Consider the following 18120-nt stretch of genomic DNA (forward strand, 5'->3'; position numbering starts at 1 on the left):
ATATCAGGTTTTCAGTTCAAAAGCAGCACTGCCTCAATTCCTAACAACATAGCATGCGTATAAGCAAGTGCATTCTGATCACTGCAGAAGACACTTTCATTTGTTCTATACCAATCTATGACAAGTACTATTAGCTACTGCTGATTAGGTTTCAAAATATTAACATAAATGGGGGCAACATTATTTCGCTTCTATACCCACAGACAAACATGACAGCTTAAGTCTTAAAGGTGGTACAAAAAGCATGTTCCCATTTTACACCATAGAAAGTTTCCAAGTCAAACTACGAGAATCTGGGAGAGAGGGGGCAGTTTAAGTAGACTTCAGTTCCCCCAAAGCAGTGGCTTATGGCCAAAGTCAAGCAAGCATGGAGCAGATGGAGTCCTGGCAAGGCCGCTACTGTCCCTGCATTAGCAGCATCTGCTCATTACCCAGAACTCTTGCCTGCTTTATCTAATGCTCCAGGAAAAGCATTTTGATTTGATTCATTTCAGTACGGTAACGTGCAACACAATTAGTGGTAAAATCAAACTGGAGGACTGCCAATGCTGACAATAGGAAACAAGGCAGAAGAAATACGAGGCCAGTGGGTTGGAATTCAAAAACCACAACTGTGGATCAAGTTGCCAAATCTCATTGCCCCAGGTGTACATATAGTGTGCCTACTGGGCACAGAGAGTGGAGGATAGAACTTAAATGTTCTCCCAGTACAGTTTTTCCATCTACCTTTCCTTGCATCTGGTTCCCCTGTGGTTGACTCCCATTGAATACCCCAGGGGTGCAGTCACAAGGACTCTCAATTCAACTCTTCTTCAGCGCAGTCAGAGCCAGAATATACTATAGCATGCAGGTACAAATTACCGACAACCTCCATACAAGATGAACCCTTTGCTCGCTATATTTCTTATGCTTTAGGAACTATTAACAACTGATGAACTGTAATAAAAAAGAACCCCAAAACATATGGAGATATACCTATTTCAGAGAACTGGAAGGGACCTTGAAAGGTCATTGAGTCCAGTCCCCTGCCTTCAGTAGCAGGATCAAGTAATGTTCCTGACATTCTCCCTCCCCAAATGGCCCCCTGAAGGACTGAACTCACAACAGTGGGTTTAGTAGGCCAATGCTCAAACCACTGAGCTATTCCTCCTCCCAGGTCACTAATACATAGTGCTATCAGCAGATGTTGAATAAGCAGAATCTGCCTGTTAGTTCTTCCATGCAATCAGATGTCAGGGACATCACTGCTTGAGCTCTGTTGAACTGAGAGAAACTGATGTTATCTCAATGAGTCTGCTAACCATGGATTCTCTGCCTAACAACACCATCTCCAATACTATGGTGTTTGTTTTCTCTATATTAGTCAAATGTACAAAATGAAAGGAAGAAAAAGCTGGAAAAATACAACAACAACAAAGGCATACACTAATTCAGGAAGTTTTTGTCATTTAGATAAAAAATAAATTCTCTCCATTAAACTGTAAATATAAGCTTTGTCATTCATGTTAGTAAACAACTGCAAAACACTAAAACATGCTAGTGCATATAGAAACTAAGCTATTCTAACTGAGGCTCTCAAATCAGAATAATCACTGACCTGTCACAAAATCCATTCAGCAATATGCCCAGCAGAGTTAAGACATACAGGTTTACTCATGACAGTTACTTATTCTCACATTGTAACATACAGTTCAACACAACAACCATGAGACAAACAGATAATTAGACTTTTAATCACTGGAAAGACTAAAACACAAACTAAAATAAAACCAGAGAAGTCTGCTCTCTTCACTGCTTGCACAAACTGGATAGAAATCTAGACATCAAACCACCTTATGCTATATTATCCAGTGACTTAAATAACCAAGCTCAATTTATAGCTGTTAATCACAACAGAATGGCTGCTGTGAGGAAATATTCTATTAACAGTTTCTGGTGACAATAAACAATGACAGAGTTCACACTGCAACAAACACTATAATCAAAATACTTTGTTTCTATCAGAGGTTTTGCTTGTTTGTTCTTAAAAAAAATTAAAAATAAATATATAGATTTGATTTGGCTGTCATACTTCAATTTTGTTCCCACCTGCCAGCTGGTGATATTACAGTGCATCAAAATCAGCACTAATACCACAGAGCTCTGTAACTTTATCAGGTTTTGGTTCTGACAAGATGAGAGGAATAGGTCTTTTTTATGTCAAATCACGTCACAAGCTACATGGAGAATGGAGGATACAACGGTGGTTAGCTTTGCTTGGAATACTCCTACAGCAGAATCCAATTACTTGAATCCACCTCATCCAAGCCTTCTTTTTCTCATGACCTGCCACCATGTGTCTTTGGTCTAGTTACTCTTTGCCTCAACTCCATATCACTCACACACATCTGATAAATCCTGAACAGGAACAGATCATTAGGATTAGAATATATTCCCATTAAACACACTATTAGGCTTTTTTATTTTACAAGTAAGTGTACATGATAAAATAAGCAACTGGTATTGCTTACAAATTTTTTTTTCCCCTTCTTAGCCACCCCAACATCAGTAAAGGAAATGTTCTTTACATATACCCTATGTATATTGTATCCAGGGAATTAAGAGTGAAGATGCAGAATTCTGATTAACCAGGCACTGAAAGTTTAGCCATAGTCCCATAAACATGCCTCAGGGTGCTCTAAGAAAAACAAGGCTGTAGGAAGAATATTTTACAGCAAACAATTTATTTGCTTAAGACGGCTTGGTTGGATCTCCGCCTGGCACTCAAACCCTGTGCAGCAGTTCCAGCAGGAATTACACATCAGTTTTAATGGGTGCTATGTTCCAATGCCTCCAAATGCATTTATGGTTATTGGCCAACTTTTTCACATAAAAGCAAGCGTGTGTGCAAGTGTGTGTGTATACAGAGGATTATAGACACACAAAAAGCTGAGCACAGCTGCTTCATTTTTGTAAAGCTTTTGTTTAAAAAAAAATAGGGAGGAGAGTTGTGGTTACTTACCATCCTCATAAGCCGCTACAGCCAGAGAGCTGTTTATCCTCACAAAGGAGACATGTGGCTGAGGTCCAGGATCAGCAGAGCCATGCACTGGTTCCAGAATGGGGGCCGTGTAGTCCCAGGTGCGGGTGTCCCACAACCTCACATCTCCTGATGTATATCTAGAAGAGCAGGATGTTATTCATTCCAAAAATATTTGAAAAGATTTGGAAAAAGAGAGATGGGAGTAGGAAAGCGGAAACAAAAAGAGCCTTAAAACCAAACCCCACAGCAATGGGACTCATTCTGTTTAAGTCCACTGCATGGCAACATCACGAAAACAACTTAGATACTGAGTCTGATTCTCCTCTCACTCACTCAGGTTTTATGATGGCATAATTCCACTGATTTCAACTGAATTATTCCTAATTTACACCACTGTTCAATACAGAATCAGGTCCATTAAGACCTTCAAACAGTCTAGAAATAAATGTATTTAAGTGATCCCCGCTGTAGTTCTAGAAATATAGCAACAACATACATTAACTTTCTAGAAGGGGCGTAAGGGGAGATGAGCACAGGGGGAAAAAACAAATGAATCAGTGCTCATTATATCACACTATAAATGGCAAAACATGTATTGTAGTTTATGAATCAACCCTCTTTTGTCCTTAAGTCCTGCCTTCACTGCAAAGGCCATGTACACAAATTTTTAATCAACAGCAGTATTTTTACACACACAAAGGACAGACACTGAAAACTAATGCTTTCTGTAGGCACAAGCTTTCCAATGCCTCATCAATGCATCAAAGTTGCCCAAGTAAAGTCCCTGAAGGCTAATTGATTTGTTCATACAATTAAGTCCTGCCTTTAGAATCCAGGCAGTGCTGCCTTCTCACAGAAAGCTCTCTTGCTGAAACACGTGACAATCTCTAGTTTTACTCCACTTAAGAATACAAAAAAAACCAAACAGGCCTCTCAGATTACACAAGCCATACCTAACAGATGAATTAAGGCCACAAAACTGAGTGGCACAGAACCTGACTTTATAGGGTGTGTTCTAAGGCACTGACCATAAAACTGGGGGTGTGGAAGAAGAGAGTAATGGATGCTATATGCAAAGTGGAACAGTCTGAAGAAAGGATGTAAGACGACTATCCCACACACCAGCTCCCTTACCACTGGTCAAAGAGCAGTATCAAACTGGAATGGAAAAAATAAAGGAATGGTGCACTTTCGTGTTTAATATGGAATCACAGTAGGACTGCAACAATGAAAGCTCTAAAAACAGTTTCTTTAGAGGCAGAGAGTGTTTTACAAATAAAAGACAAACCCATTCTCATCAATTTTGACATCCACCCTAATTTTTTCAGAGGAGTTTCTTTTAGAATTAAATTTTTCATTAGACTGAAAGCTCTTCAGGGCAGAGGACTTGGATTCTCCTTGTTTATAAAGTGCATAACACTTTTCCTGCTATATAAGTAAGAGAAATAAATACTACTACTGATAAATGAGAGGGAGGAAGGATGGTCTTGTGGTTAAGGCACCGGACATGCCTACACTAGCACTTATGTCAGCAAATTTCTTTTCCTCACACTCCGGAAATACAACACACACACCGAGCAACATAAATATTGCCAGCATAAGTGCCTGTGTGCACAGTGCTATGTCAGCGGGAGAGCGTCTCTCGCCAACATAGCTACCACCCCTTGTTGAGCTGGTTTATGTCAACGGGAGCACAATCTCCCAGCAGCATATCGCGGCTATACAAGTGCTCTTACAGTAGCACAACTAAAACAGTACAGCTGTGTCACTGTAAGCTTCTAAGTGTAGACATGGCCTAAGACTCGTGAGATCTCGGAAATTCCCAGCGTGACCTTGGGCAACTCATTTAATCTCTCAGTGCCTCAACTCCCCATCTGCAAAATGGGGTTAATCTAATTTCCCTTCTCCCACCTTGTTTGTACAGATTATGAGCTTTTCGGGACAGAAACTATGACTTATGATGTTTTCTACAGCACCAAGCAGAATGGGGCACCCATTTCAACTGAAGCCACTATGTGCTATTGTAAAAAATATGTTTCTACTATTATTAATTTGTAAGTAACATTAAGAGTCCCCACCCAGAACATAATATTTTAGAAAGTTCTAGCTTAATCAGACAGACCATTTGGGGCTATGGCACTGACCAAATAATGTCTTCTCCTTTTCCTGGAAATTGTTCTAGTTCCACACAACTCAAGTGATTGGATATAAATCAACAGAAAGCAATGGCTTCTCTTCCTGTCCCAGATGGTCTCCATTGAGATCATGGCTCAAGCAGCTCTCTCCCACCACCACAGAAAAACTAGCAGCACCCCCACACACACCTTCTCATTGAGCCACTGCCCCCATTTCTGCCAGAAGAGTTGGAGCCAAATGACCAAGACAGACTGTGTGCATGTGGGGGAACATCTCCAGAAGATACGAAGACAGCAAATCCATGAATGGCGGTGGAGGGGTGGTGAAATGATTATCTTGTCTCCATGGCCCAAGACACCAAGGCCAAAGCTTTCAAAATTGTCCACTGATCTTGAATGTCCAAATCGAGTCACCTTCAGCTGGATTTTCAGAGGCACTGAGAATCTGCAGCTCTCATGGTCTTGAACTGGAGTTGTGGGTGCTCAGCATCCCTGAATGTAATCATGCACAACAGGCCTCAAGTTGGGCACCCAAAATTCAAGGCACCCAGAATAAATGACCTCTGTCTCCTAACAGAAACTCCTGCTAATTGAATTTCCCCACTCGGAAGCAGCAAACGACAGATGTTACAGTGTTTTTCTTTCAACAGCAGAATCCTAACTCCTCAGAAAGAGGCACTGGAGTTGAGCGTAAATCTTCATCCGCTGCATGAGAGAAGCAGGCAGCAGCCAGTATTCACAGCCCCAAGCATTAAAAATTTTAAGTCAGGACCCCATAATCATGAGATCTGAAAAGTAATGAAGTCTGCATTGTCTTTAATTTTCCCTCTATTGTATGAGCACTAGGGATTCATGTTTCCAAGCCCCACTTACCTCCCAAACATGTGGGCTAAAAACATATTTTTTAAATGAAAGGTATGATTCTCCTGTAATCACATTACTCCAGGAGCTGGAGCTTTAAGAGATACCACATATCACTAGAGCTGACAGCACTGAGCAGCAGGATATTTACCTCCATGCTTAACAGAAAGAAAAACAGTAGCGTCTCTCCCTCACAAATGCATACTTGTGGGCACTTATTCAGATGTGCAAAGGTAAAAAGAAAGTGCAGGAGACAGAGAAGGAAAGAAAACAGAATTTGATATTCCTATAAGCACTATGGCTAACTTCTCTATACAGCATGGAAGATAAGCACTCTGGGACTTGAAACACGCTACCACACGAGGGAATAAAAATAGCTGATTGGCGTTGGATTCCTTAACAGTGAAACTGCAAAGATTCCAGTGTGAAAAGGAGTTTTTAAAACAATTTTCCTTTAATGCTATTCTAAAGGACAATACAGTCTCAATGTTAGCTCCATAAACATTGTTAAAGTGTTAGAAGAAAAGAAAAGCAGCTTTTCTACTTAAAGCAATTCATTTTTACATCAAGAGATTTGTTGCACAAGGCAAAGTTTCATGTTCATGTGGCTGTTTTGCCTACCATAGGTTGGCTCAGCAGAATAGTACACTGTATAGTAAATAATCTGGTCCTAGATGATAGGAATGCTAGAATTAATCTATTAAAGATTCTTTCCCGCCTCCCCCCAATAATTTTTAGGATTCTCATGCAAACCTTCTTCTGATGATTTATGCTAAACTGAGACCACCACACAATGAAGTCCTTTAGATACAGACCAGATATAGACAGTCTTAAGCCCATTCACATGTTGGCTTCTTTGCTGAGATTGCCAAAAAGGATGACAACTAAAGCTCAACTGGACTTCTTTATGTCAGGAAAAAAATCTAATTTATTTTTAATAGAGCAATAAATAGGTGCTATTTTCTATAGTATGGGTATCAGTCACCTGTTTTCTATTTTGCCCTTGCTGTTTTGTTGAATTCAGTAGCGAATTCATACTCACTTTCCATGAAACAGAGACATTTAAACACCTACTCCATTGAAAATAGTTTATTCTACAAGGCATCCTATGTTAAAGAGTGGCAGAATGTTCTGTATTTGCTCCCCATCCTTGAACATCACAATGCATTTCAAGATCCAGTTCCAGATCACAAATACTTTATTCACTCTCTGTGGTCTTGTTGAAACTTCTAAGGACCTTGCTTCTAGTTAATTCCCAGCCACACTTCGCACTCAACAAGCACCCTCTTCCTGGGTCCTGTTCTACTACTTTGCCAATGGTGGTGAGAGAGCCTTTGCTTCTGAAACTCCTGCTAACCAGAAGAGCCCTTTCCTACCTCATCACTTAATATCTCTAAAAACAATCTTTTCTACCTTTGAATGTGTTAATGCCTTTCTCCTACTACTATTTATTGCAGAATATACTGAACATAACCTTCCATCACGATATTATTTATTCTGATCCTATGTTTGGTACTGCTATTACCCAATTCTGAAACGCAGTCTGCAATACACCTCCAAAGAAGTTACCATATAAGAACCACCCTAGCTTGATCTGCTTGTGTTAACTAAACCAATTTTTAATCCAACAGTGAACATGTGCCATTTAACATGTGCTTTACATCCAAATATTTTACAAAACATCAATTAATCCTTGAAACACCCCTTTGAGGCAGATAAGGATTATCATCCATATTTTATAGATGGGGAAACAGAGGCAGAGATGTTAAGGCCCAGATTTTTAAAGGTATTTAGGAATTGCTGTGATCAGCACTGTAGTGCTTAACTAATTAAGGAGCCTAAATCTCATTGTCACGAAAGAGTCAGTCTCTCAGAAGTTTAAATTCCATTTAATCTCTTTTGAAAATGGGATTTAGGCTCCTAAATCAGTTAGGCATTGAGATGATCAGTGCAGCAAAGCCTAAATACCTTTAAAACTCTAGGCCTAACTTACTAGCCCAAGACAAAAAGTGTTACAGTCAAAAGTGAATGCACACCACATGAATGAGGGATTTTTTTCATCTGCTTACTTAAGGAAACAATAATTTAACTGCTTTTTACTGGCAGCAACTTTACAAGAAGGTAAGCAATAGTTTCCTCTCTCTCTTTTATAGTGGTGAAAGTGGAAGACAGGTGGTTAGAAAAAAAGCCTGTGGCCTGCTTCAGCTGGTATTCCATGCTGATTCAGCAGTGGGCACTGAAATGCAGCACATGTGGAAGGAAGTAGAGGTGTGGGAGTTGGACACTGTTCTAATGAAGTGGTACTGAAGAAGCAGACAATTTCATAAGGGCAAAACTGGGAAACTGGACAAAAACAAAATCAGATCTGAAAAAGCTTAACTATATTGGCTAGCAAGAGCCAGAACAAATTTGGGGAAGGGGGAGGAAGACTGATCTCTCTCCAGAGCCCCAGATGTCTTTATGGTTGCCTAATGACAATTACCTTCAAGCAATTAAGACACTGCTATCACAGTTGCATTGTTAGTAAGCCTTTGGCCCTCAGTGTTGATGGCTGTCTAATTAGTGTTTGTGTAAAGTACAACTGCAACTAATACATAAGCTAACAAATACACAAAAGAAAAACTGTTACCAGAAGCATTTTCAAAACAGTAGTGAATTTATTCATTCAGTCCATGGCAACAGTGCAGGCAAACTGTTTCCTTCTTAATGTTCTCAGTGCTGGCAGGACAGATTTTCACTCCAAACAAATAGGTCATATAGGCCATCTCTTGTTTTCTGTTTCTCTAGGATGCTGGTATAGATCCTCGATTTGGGCTACCCCAAGTACATCATTCCATAGCAACCAGCTACCCTTGAATGGTTTAACACCACAGAACTCTGATAACCAGGCTCACAAATCAATTTACTATTATCATAATTCCTCTAAAGAATATGTAGCAAGAAAAAAGGGGAAAAATTGCCTCACAGTTAGGTTTAATTTCCAGAAGGCAAAGTCTGTTCTGTTTCCAGATACCTGTGGAGATCAACAAAACAAAACAAAAACAAAAAAAACCCCAACAACTTTGTTTCAGGCAGTCAGTGACCATCTGTTAATACTCAAAAGATCTGATTATAAAATCCTTATTAAGTCACAACTCTTACTGAAGTCAGTGGGAATTTTGCTCAAGTAATGATCCACAGTCATAGCACCGAGTTTAAGCAGGTGCCTGTTGATAAGCAAGTTAAATAATAATGAGCACTTTGTATTGTCATGCTGCACTGAACATCTCAAATCTTTCATCTTTATTCTACTAACAGCAATTAAAATAGTCCCTCGCGAAGTTAATGAAGGTTCTGAGAGTTCTGTCATAGCTTCTGTTTTTTTGTGGGGGCTGTTTTGGTTGGGGGGGATTTCTTTTTGAGAACAAAACTCCGTTAAATATGCAAATCCAGTCCACAAAAACCACAGCCGTGCTCATTTAAATTGCTCTATGTCTTCTTAGCTATTTATAATGGCACCAATATTGTAGTAGACGAGTGCCTCATAGTCTTTAATGTATTTATCCTCAAGACCTGTGAGATAGGGCAATGTTGTTATACCCATTTTACAGATAGAGAAATTAGGCATACACAGACTAAAGTGCTTGTCCAATCTGCTAAAGACAATTACCTTCCACAAGGCCCATATAACAAGGTGACAAATGATATATTCAGTTCCCAATACCTCATCAAAATTGTGACAAGTTAGGAGTCCATCAAAAAGCAACTCTCACACAGTGATTAAGCAGATTCTATGGTCTTATCTATATTTAGACAGTTAAAACCCTGAAATCTTTACTGCCATCAGAAACAGCGGAAATCTGTAGCTTAGGCATAGCTTGGGTCTGTGTACCAGTGTCTCCTGACCCTGCACAGAGTAAGGTTAGATGACAGAGGGATAACAAGGCCCAATCCTTACCTGTGCTCCAGCTTTCTCTACTAGCAGTTATTTTTGGATACTAATTTTGCCACTGTAAACATAGTTTATTACATATATACATACATATGTAGAGAGAGAGAGAGAGAGACAGACAAACAGCTTGGCTAAATAATGACTAAGAGGAAGGAGATGCAAAAATGGTCTACAGATATTTAAAGGATGTAAACACCAGGGGTGGGGAGGAATTATTTAGGAGGGCACAAGAGAGTATAACTAGAATAGGATGAAAATAAGAAAAGGAAATTTAAACTGAGTATCAGGAAAGGGGAATGGTGAAACTCTCATCACTTAAAAGAATGCTAGATAAGCTTGGGGCTGGGAGGTGAACAGCGCATGGAACAAACCTTGCAACTGGTAAAAGAGTAAGTTGAATTGTCTTTTTCATTTTTAATGTCCACAATTCCATCCCACACTTAGTTTTGAGTGGCTTATTATCATTCAAGACAGATGTCTCGGTGTACGGCCAAATGGTAAGTGAGGACCATTTTGGCGTCAAAGAGTGTGTGCAACTTTGTACCCAGCAAATTAATTGTGGGCATCACTTTGTTCCAATCCCTAGAAACCAGGGGCTAATAGTACACGATGACATGCTGTTGGAGAAGGCATAGAGTTCTTTTGTTGAGAATCTGTACTGGATGTAACAAAACAGCATTTCAAAATAGCAAGCAGAAATATTTACAAACGCTACTGATATTAAACAACTTTTCAATCTATTTACAGACAGCTTTACAAAAGCTCCTGTTCAGAGGCAGTTGGAACAAACAGATGTATTAAATAGCATGCAGGACATTTCTTGTTCAAAGCCAGCAATCTGCCCTTAAAAAATATTTTACAGCAAATTTGATTCTAAAATTAGATTATAATTCTTCCTTTAAATCCACGGAGAAACAGGAATTTTTGTTAGGAGGTAGTAGACTTCTATAGCATGTGAGTTTTCTACTTCAGTATAATCTTTGCTTGGTGTGAATAAGAAAGTACCCTGACAACCAATATAATTAACAGTGCTGGACTGCCGCACAGCCTCTGAAACCATAGCTGATATTTACTTCACTGCCACAGTATCACTAAGCAGGGCTGTTGGTACTTCTGAATAATAATTTCAAAAGGGGACACATATACAATGTAAGAAACATATATTGCTCAGACCTCAGTTGGGGACAAGAGACACATGATAGTTCAGTTTATGAAGATATGAAGTAATGTGTTCTTACATCAGCAAGATATGCAAATTTTAACATATTAGGTAAGAGGAGAAAGTGCTAATTGAAAAAGCTATATTTGTAATAGCTCAGAAGGTATAAGGTTATTATAACTTTAAAATGAAATATATAAATTTGCTTCTTTTATTAAACATAATTTTAAAGCAAGGACAAACTAATCTAGCCCCAGGAGAAAATTGTGCTTTACAAAATGAAGTAAACTGTTGCAGATTTGGGAATATTAGGCATTACAGCTGTTCAAAACAGCCATGCTCTCCTTGGAATCTGATAAAAGCTTTGGGTAAAGCAGCAGCTTAATGGTCAGGCAAAATGGAGTGAGTAGGAGCTTCCACAAAGAGCCAGTCTCAGGTTTCTCCTGCCAGTTTCACCTGAAAGGCTCTTTTTCACTAGGTGGCAGTGAAGTGAATACACCTGTAACCTGAACTACCTCACGTGTTTTGTAATCCTATCTGCACTTGTGATGTCATTTGTTTTCAACCCTCTGAAAGGTGACCTGCAAAAGGAAACAATATTAAGCTTGGGTCATTTGTTTCTTTATAAATTAGTGACAAAGACTTGACAATTTTTTTGGTCTATTAAATGTCTCCTTTATTTGTTTGTTTGAGGGAGTTTTGCATTCAGACCCTACTCCACCTGAAAAAGAATTACTGAAATGGTGACATCACAAGAGCAGAGTGTGAAATTGAACAATTAAAAAAGAGGAGGGATTTTAGTGAGTTTAACAAACAAAACTTTTAATGTGTATTCAAATTTAATGACTAAATATTTTGGAGAAACATCTTTGTTACGTTTTCAAACATATCTGCTCCTTCAGTTCAGGTGTGATAAGCTACCAATATGCATTCTGAGAGGCATCTATTGAATCTTACAGCAAAACCAAAAATTAGAGCAGAGCAGATAGGATAAAAAGGGAGCATCTTTAATGCAACAAACAAGCTAGGAGGAGAGACAGGATGTCCTGCAGGAACAGCTCAGGCTAAGGTTTATATTTGTTGCTCATAACTAAAAATAAAGAACGACTCCAGGATGTTGGGTGGCGTTTGGACACTAACCCAGCCTGTGCTTCATGTAATGCAGGGACTCCATACGTCACACTCCTGGTTAAACTTTGTGCCACGCAACATGAAGTAATGTCTTTAACACTTCACACACAAGTATGTGTAACCCTCACAAGATAAAACATTTCTCCCACTCCTTCTCCAACACAAAGAAATGTAAACATCAGAGGCCTCATCTCTTCACTTACCAGTTGTTGGAAGAGTGGTCTGTACAGTTTTCAAAAATACGTACAAGAGCAGTAAATGCAATGGCAAAGAAAGTACTATTTCCACAGACACATGGTGTCAGGTGGCACAGAGAGAAAAAAATCCTCAATAAAAGGAAGATCAGGGAGTTTTCTTTGTTGGTGGGATTTTTTTTTGCGGGAAAGGACAGAGGAGGCAGACGCCACACCAAAGTGAGTATTAACATAAATGTAAAAGTTGAAAGGAGCCTGCAACACAGTTCAAGGATGCCTTCACCTAAGCATCCCACATATAGCCTATCAGGCAGCAACAAAACAACTGCTGTTGTACTACCAGAGCAGTGCTCTGTGATACTGGCAGGATCCTTTACCTAGAAACAGCCCACAGTCTAATAAACTCCAAATAACTTGTCAAGTAGGGCTTTGACTTTTTGTGCTTCAGGGATTCATTGTGCTAGCAAAATGGAGTGGTTAACAACTGACAACAATGTCCAATAGGGTATATCAGTACTAGCAAAGGAGATTAATGCAGAGATTACTGTGCAGGTATACGTTAGCTTAGATGATTGTGATTGATATTTTTAGACTACTGTAATGATGGAGGAAAGAATTGCTGTAGAACTCAGGTGTGCTACAGATATTTACGGCATAATAGTCAAACATATATTGAAAACTAATGTATTCAGAAAATTGTGAAACGTTTTCCATGCCAATTTATAAGTTACACATATAAGCTACTGCTTAGGTCAATTTTGACCTTTACATTTTAACAAAAACTCCAATTATGTTTGAGAGACACTGGGGGTGGCTGAAAGCCCAGCGTCTCTTTAAGTGGATCCTCTGAGACAACTAACTGTAGAAAGGCTGGTCTATACAACATTGATTGGGAGTGAGGTAACCACAAACATCACTGTCTCAAATGAAAAGGAATTCAAGGTCTGACCCAGAAAACAAGCATCGTAACCACTAGATAAAATTTTAATGATAAACACAAGATGCTCCACACCCAGGCCAGACTGAATTATCTGATGTCAAAGCCATAAATGCAAGTTTCTTCTAGAAAGAAGAGATCTTAGCAGCCTTCTTCAACCCACAGCTCAAGCTGTGCTAAATCAATCCTTGATATTCTGCCATCTTCTGGTTTGGGTATTGGCAGCAGGACAGAGAGAATGTGGAAGGCAGGGAGACAAATTACAGGTTTCCCCATACAAGAGTGAGTTCCAATCTGTTCATGTTTACTTCCTTACAGGAAGCAGGAAGACAATGTCTCAACCTACTTGGTTCCAAACGACTGCATGCTCCTGAATTAGTTTAAGCAGGTTAACAATAAAGTTTGCAAAACACAATTCAGGGTAACAGTGGTAAGTCACCCTCTTAGAATTGTCTGTCTATAGCTTTTTCAGATTCCTTTTCAGACAAATTTTAAAACCCTCTATGGCAAATCAAAGATGTACTATTTCATGTTCTGCCATGCAAGAGAAAGTATAGTGAAGAATCTAGAGAGTTTGTATTTATTTCTTCCAGAGGGGTGATGAAGCTGAATCACAAAATGACACTAACATTTAGCACACTAAGTGCCACTGTTTTCAAAGCAATAAAATATTGATTCAAATGCCACTAATTACAAAATTATCTTTAAGATAATAAAAATAATCTTTAAATGTCCCGATCCTGTGAACAGTTACTCACATGCTGAACTTTAGGGACATGATGAGTCCCATTCAATTCACATGTGTAAAGCTAAGCATAAGTGTTTGCAGGGCTGGAAACACAATCATTAAATGTAAAAGATTATTGATATTTACACCCAGAAGTAAATTGACTTCTGTTAACCTCAGCTATTAAATTACTCATTCACTACTAGGATGCAACAGCTAAATATTGATCACTGGATTCATTATGGTTTTATGACTTATAAATCTGAAAGATGTGACGCCATTAACCACAATACTATAATGTTTTTTGGTTTTTTTGAGGTTTTTTAATGTTTGGAATCCAAGAACCACCTACTTCAATTAAAGCTGCATATTTAGGTACTTCTGTTCAACATGTGAGGATGATAAGGTATTTATTTAGATATTTAGATAGTATTTTTAGGTATTTAGATAGTTAGCAACTTGTAAGTTTCAGCTACTTTTCTGTAGATATATCTTGTTTTTATTCCTACTATTACTGAAGATGATGGTGTCTGAGCTTGAAAGCTTGTCTCTTTCATGAATAGAAGATTGTCCAATAAAGATTACCTCACTCACCTTGCCTGTCTAAACATTTAAATAGAAACACTGCTATTAAAAAAGTAAGAAAAACAAAATCTGAAAATATCAATATACCAGGCCAAAGACCATCTGAAATAAAACTTCTTAAAACTCAGACAGAAGGAACTGGGAACTGTAGGCTCCACAGACCCTCTGCTTTAAAAGAGCAGGAGAGCACAAAAGGAAAGATACTTGGAACAAAATGCCACAGACTTGAAGCTGAAGACACCGCATAAATGGCAAACATGATTACAGATTGTGAAAGCAATACCAGTAGTCTCATTTAAATAACAACCATTCTTAAAAACAGCTGGGCAGTTCTGAGATGGTAGGAAATTCTGTGCCATCTTGAAAGAACCAGGTCTTGAATGTCATTGGTAGAATGCCAGATGCATCTTCTCTTTTGGAAAATTGTATTAGATATCTGGAATACACTTGTGGGCGTGGTGATTTAAAGGGATGTTCTCAGGTAGCTTACATGCCAAACAAGAGTGACATGCAGGTAGTAAACAGGTTGTTTGCAGGGCTATAACTACATCAGTTTACACTCAGTTTCTGTTGCTTCTGGTTGTGAAGAAAACCTTACAAACAGGCATGTAACAACAACAACGACGAAGCATAAACTTTGGAACACAATAGTCCAGCAAGCAGTGGATTCACAGCAAGTTCTGCAACTGTGGGATCACAAAATATATTGGGCCTGCTACTAGGAGCACAGCCACTTTGCTAGTGACAGACTCACAACCGTTGAGGTGACTGCAAAGGAACAGACATCATGACATTAAATAAAAATGACTAAGTTAAGAAAAGAAGAAAAACGAAGGAAGTTTAAAGAAAAGTAACAGGCTACAAAAGGGAACCTACAAATAGAAACTGGAGTGGAGATGGCCTTAAATCCATGAAACGAAAGACAACCCCCAAGAAGAAGAGGGCCCTGATAAGCGTTTGCGTAACATCCCCTTTCCACTCATTGCTTTATGATTTAGATCTCAACTCACACACACAGCCATACAATTCAAATATATTTCAACTTGCATGGGAAGCTTGTAAGAGTCCTCCATACTCAGATGATCTGCAGCAACCTTTATTATAACCAGTTGAAGAAGTTGGTATGTGGGGTGTCATTTTTATGGGCAGTTTTCTTTAGTCGCACCGCACATAAATGTACCATTAACATGAAGTGTTGCCATAAAACATCATATGTTGATGTGCTACGGGAATAAGACAGTTTGATGGTGTCCTCTAACTATTCCTACGACATCATTTCTATTTACTAGTGTGACTTCTTCTAAAGGGACAATCATTACAAAACCTGTGAAACATAACAAGTGTAAATTTAAAATCATACATCCATTGGGATAGTCAGGCTAATCTCATCAGCAAGTCTGGGATGTTCTAACAACCAGAAACACTTTCAGAGTACTGTACAGATGAATGCTCAGAGCAGAATAAACGGGGTGCCAATAAAGCTGGAAGAATCAAATACTAATGAAATTCCTGAAGAGTCTGCATCTTAAATAAGGTCACATCATAACAATGAAGTGCTTCCAGAAGTAAAGAAAAATAGTCCCACTGGAATACTCTTTCCTGTAGAAAACACAGGAATCTCCCCTGTAATTCAGGAAGAGTTGTTTTGGGGAAGTAACAAAAACTGCAGTACTATTTTCATTTAGGTCTGTTCTGCACTTAAATTCCAGGTGCTACTGCAACATAAATAGTTGTATTTAATAAGAAGATGCAAAGGTATATACAGAAATTACAATGAAACTAGACACCCTTTCAATTTATCTAAGTATTGCAGTGACCATTTCAAAATAGGCACAGCAATAACAAACAAGGAAGGTAAGTCCTTTCCTCTCTCAACATCCCAGCTCCTGCTAAATCATGTTGCTTCTTCCTGTCAAATATTAAGATGCCAGTCCATTCTTTTAATTTCAGTCCGTTTGTTTCTATCTTCATTACTGAAAGCCTTGTCCATATCTCAGTCACTGTAACCCCTTCCTCTCTGACCTCCCACTTCATTCACAACTCTCACCACTGCAGTTTATTCCAAAAATCACAGCTGCAGTTATCTTCCTTTCTTGCCACTTACATTTCATCATTCTCCCTTGAATTCATTGACCGTTTTTTTTACTATGTCCAACTAAACATTTGTTCTCACGTTCAAGGCCTTACACATGCTTATATCTGTCTCTTATGCCTTGTCTATACTAGAAAAGTCACCTTAGTGTATCTGCATTAGGGGCTCACACTGGTTTCACTAGTTTGATTTACCTAAATCTATCTTGTTCCCAACACTCCTCGCAGCCCTCTCTCCTTTCTTCATTTCCTTCTCTCAATATTGGGTACTTTTTTTTTTTTTTATTATTAGTGACTATCATGCACCCAGCTGCACATAAAAGTCTTCTACACTTATTGTCTCTCCTTAAAACCCAGGAATCTTTCAGACCCTATGCGCATGTGTAATCTTCTTCCACTCTCTTCCTTTGCTTGTGGCCCCACACGGTCTTGTATTTGAGCTTGCCAATACGGTTTTTTTGTTTGTTTTTTGGGGGGCTGGAGTATTTTTGAGGGGGTAGCAATGGTGTAGCTGTACTAATGTAGATGCACTGCACTGGTGTAAAAAGTGACACACACACACCAGGAAAGCTGAGCTGATGTAAAAAGTGACGTTTGGTGCAGCTTACCCCCAAGTAACTTTTTACATCAGTGCAACTCATCTACACTATGTGTTTATATTGGTGCAGCTACAAACAAACAAAAAAAAACAGCAAAAGCAAAGCCTTAGTCAGTCTTACCCGTCTCAGATCGCAAACTCCTTCAGGTGGGAAATTTTTAACTGTCAACTTTTTAAATTTAAGTGTCACTTCTAAGAGGAATTGCAGTAGAGTATTACAACAGTCTTTCGTCTTGGTGACAGTAGATCTCAACTGGAAAAGAGCTCCTGCTGGAGAATCTGACTTCTCACTATTATGTCAATCTGGATTTGCTTGTGAATCAGTCAAGATACAGCACACAAGAGCTCACAATGAGGAAGACTATACAAACATTAAACAATTTCATACTTACCCAGCAATGACGACTCCATCACAAGAATGCACATCACACAAAACTTTACCCAACTCATACTGCAACTGGCTCACAGCACCGATGCGGTTCTGCACAGAAATACAGAGACACACTGTTGTTTTTGTAATAGGTTCATCTAACACCAGATTCTCCTAGAAGCCCATGCCTTCCTAATGCTTTTGTATGGGTTACACTGCCCATTTTAGTGGAGGTCAGAGGAAAGAACAGTCATTCAGTATCTGCTCATCTCCTATACATTTCAGAGTCTCTACTTCCCCATGTATTCTCTTGATAAGAAGAATGACACTGCTCTACTATGCAAGAGACTGTTGTAGGCTGCTACAGACTAAAAGTATC

The 18120-nt window shown here is 38.9% G+C and overlaps 1 protein-coding gene across 1 annotated transcript in view; it reads right to left on the reverse strand.

Moving 5' to 3' along the window:
- Positions 1 to 18120, reverse strand: part of FBXW8 (F-box and WD repeat domain containing 8) — a 74044-nt gene that overhangs the window by 42570 nt on the left and 13354 nt on the right. The window contains exons 4-5 of the mRNA XM_030582452.1: positions 17764 to 17852; positions 3002 to 3159 (exon numbers count right to left, since the gene is read on the reverse strand). Coding sequence (XP_030438312.1) covers positions 3002 to 3159; positions 17764 to 17852 — 247 coding nt within the window. The remainder of the gene's footprint in view (positions 1 to 3001; positions 3160 to 17763; positions 17853 to 18120) is intronic.

This window comes from Gopherus evgoodei, chromosome 13, assembly GCF_007399415.2.
Source record: "Gopherus evgoodei ecotype Sinaloan lineage chromosome 13, rGopEvg1_v1.p, whole genome shotgun sequence".
In the NCBI taxonomy this organism is placed as follows: domain Eukaryota; kingdom Metazoa; phylum Chordata; order Testudines; family Testudinidae; genus Gopherus; species Gopherus evgoodei.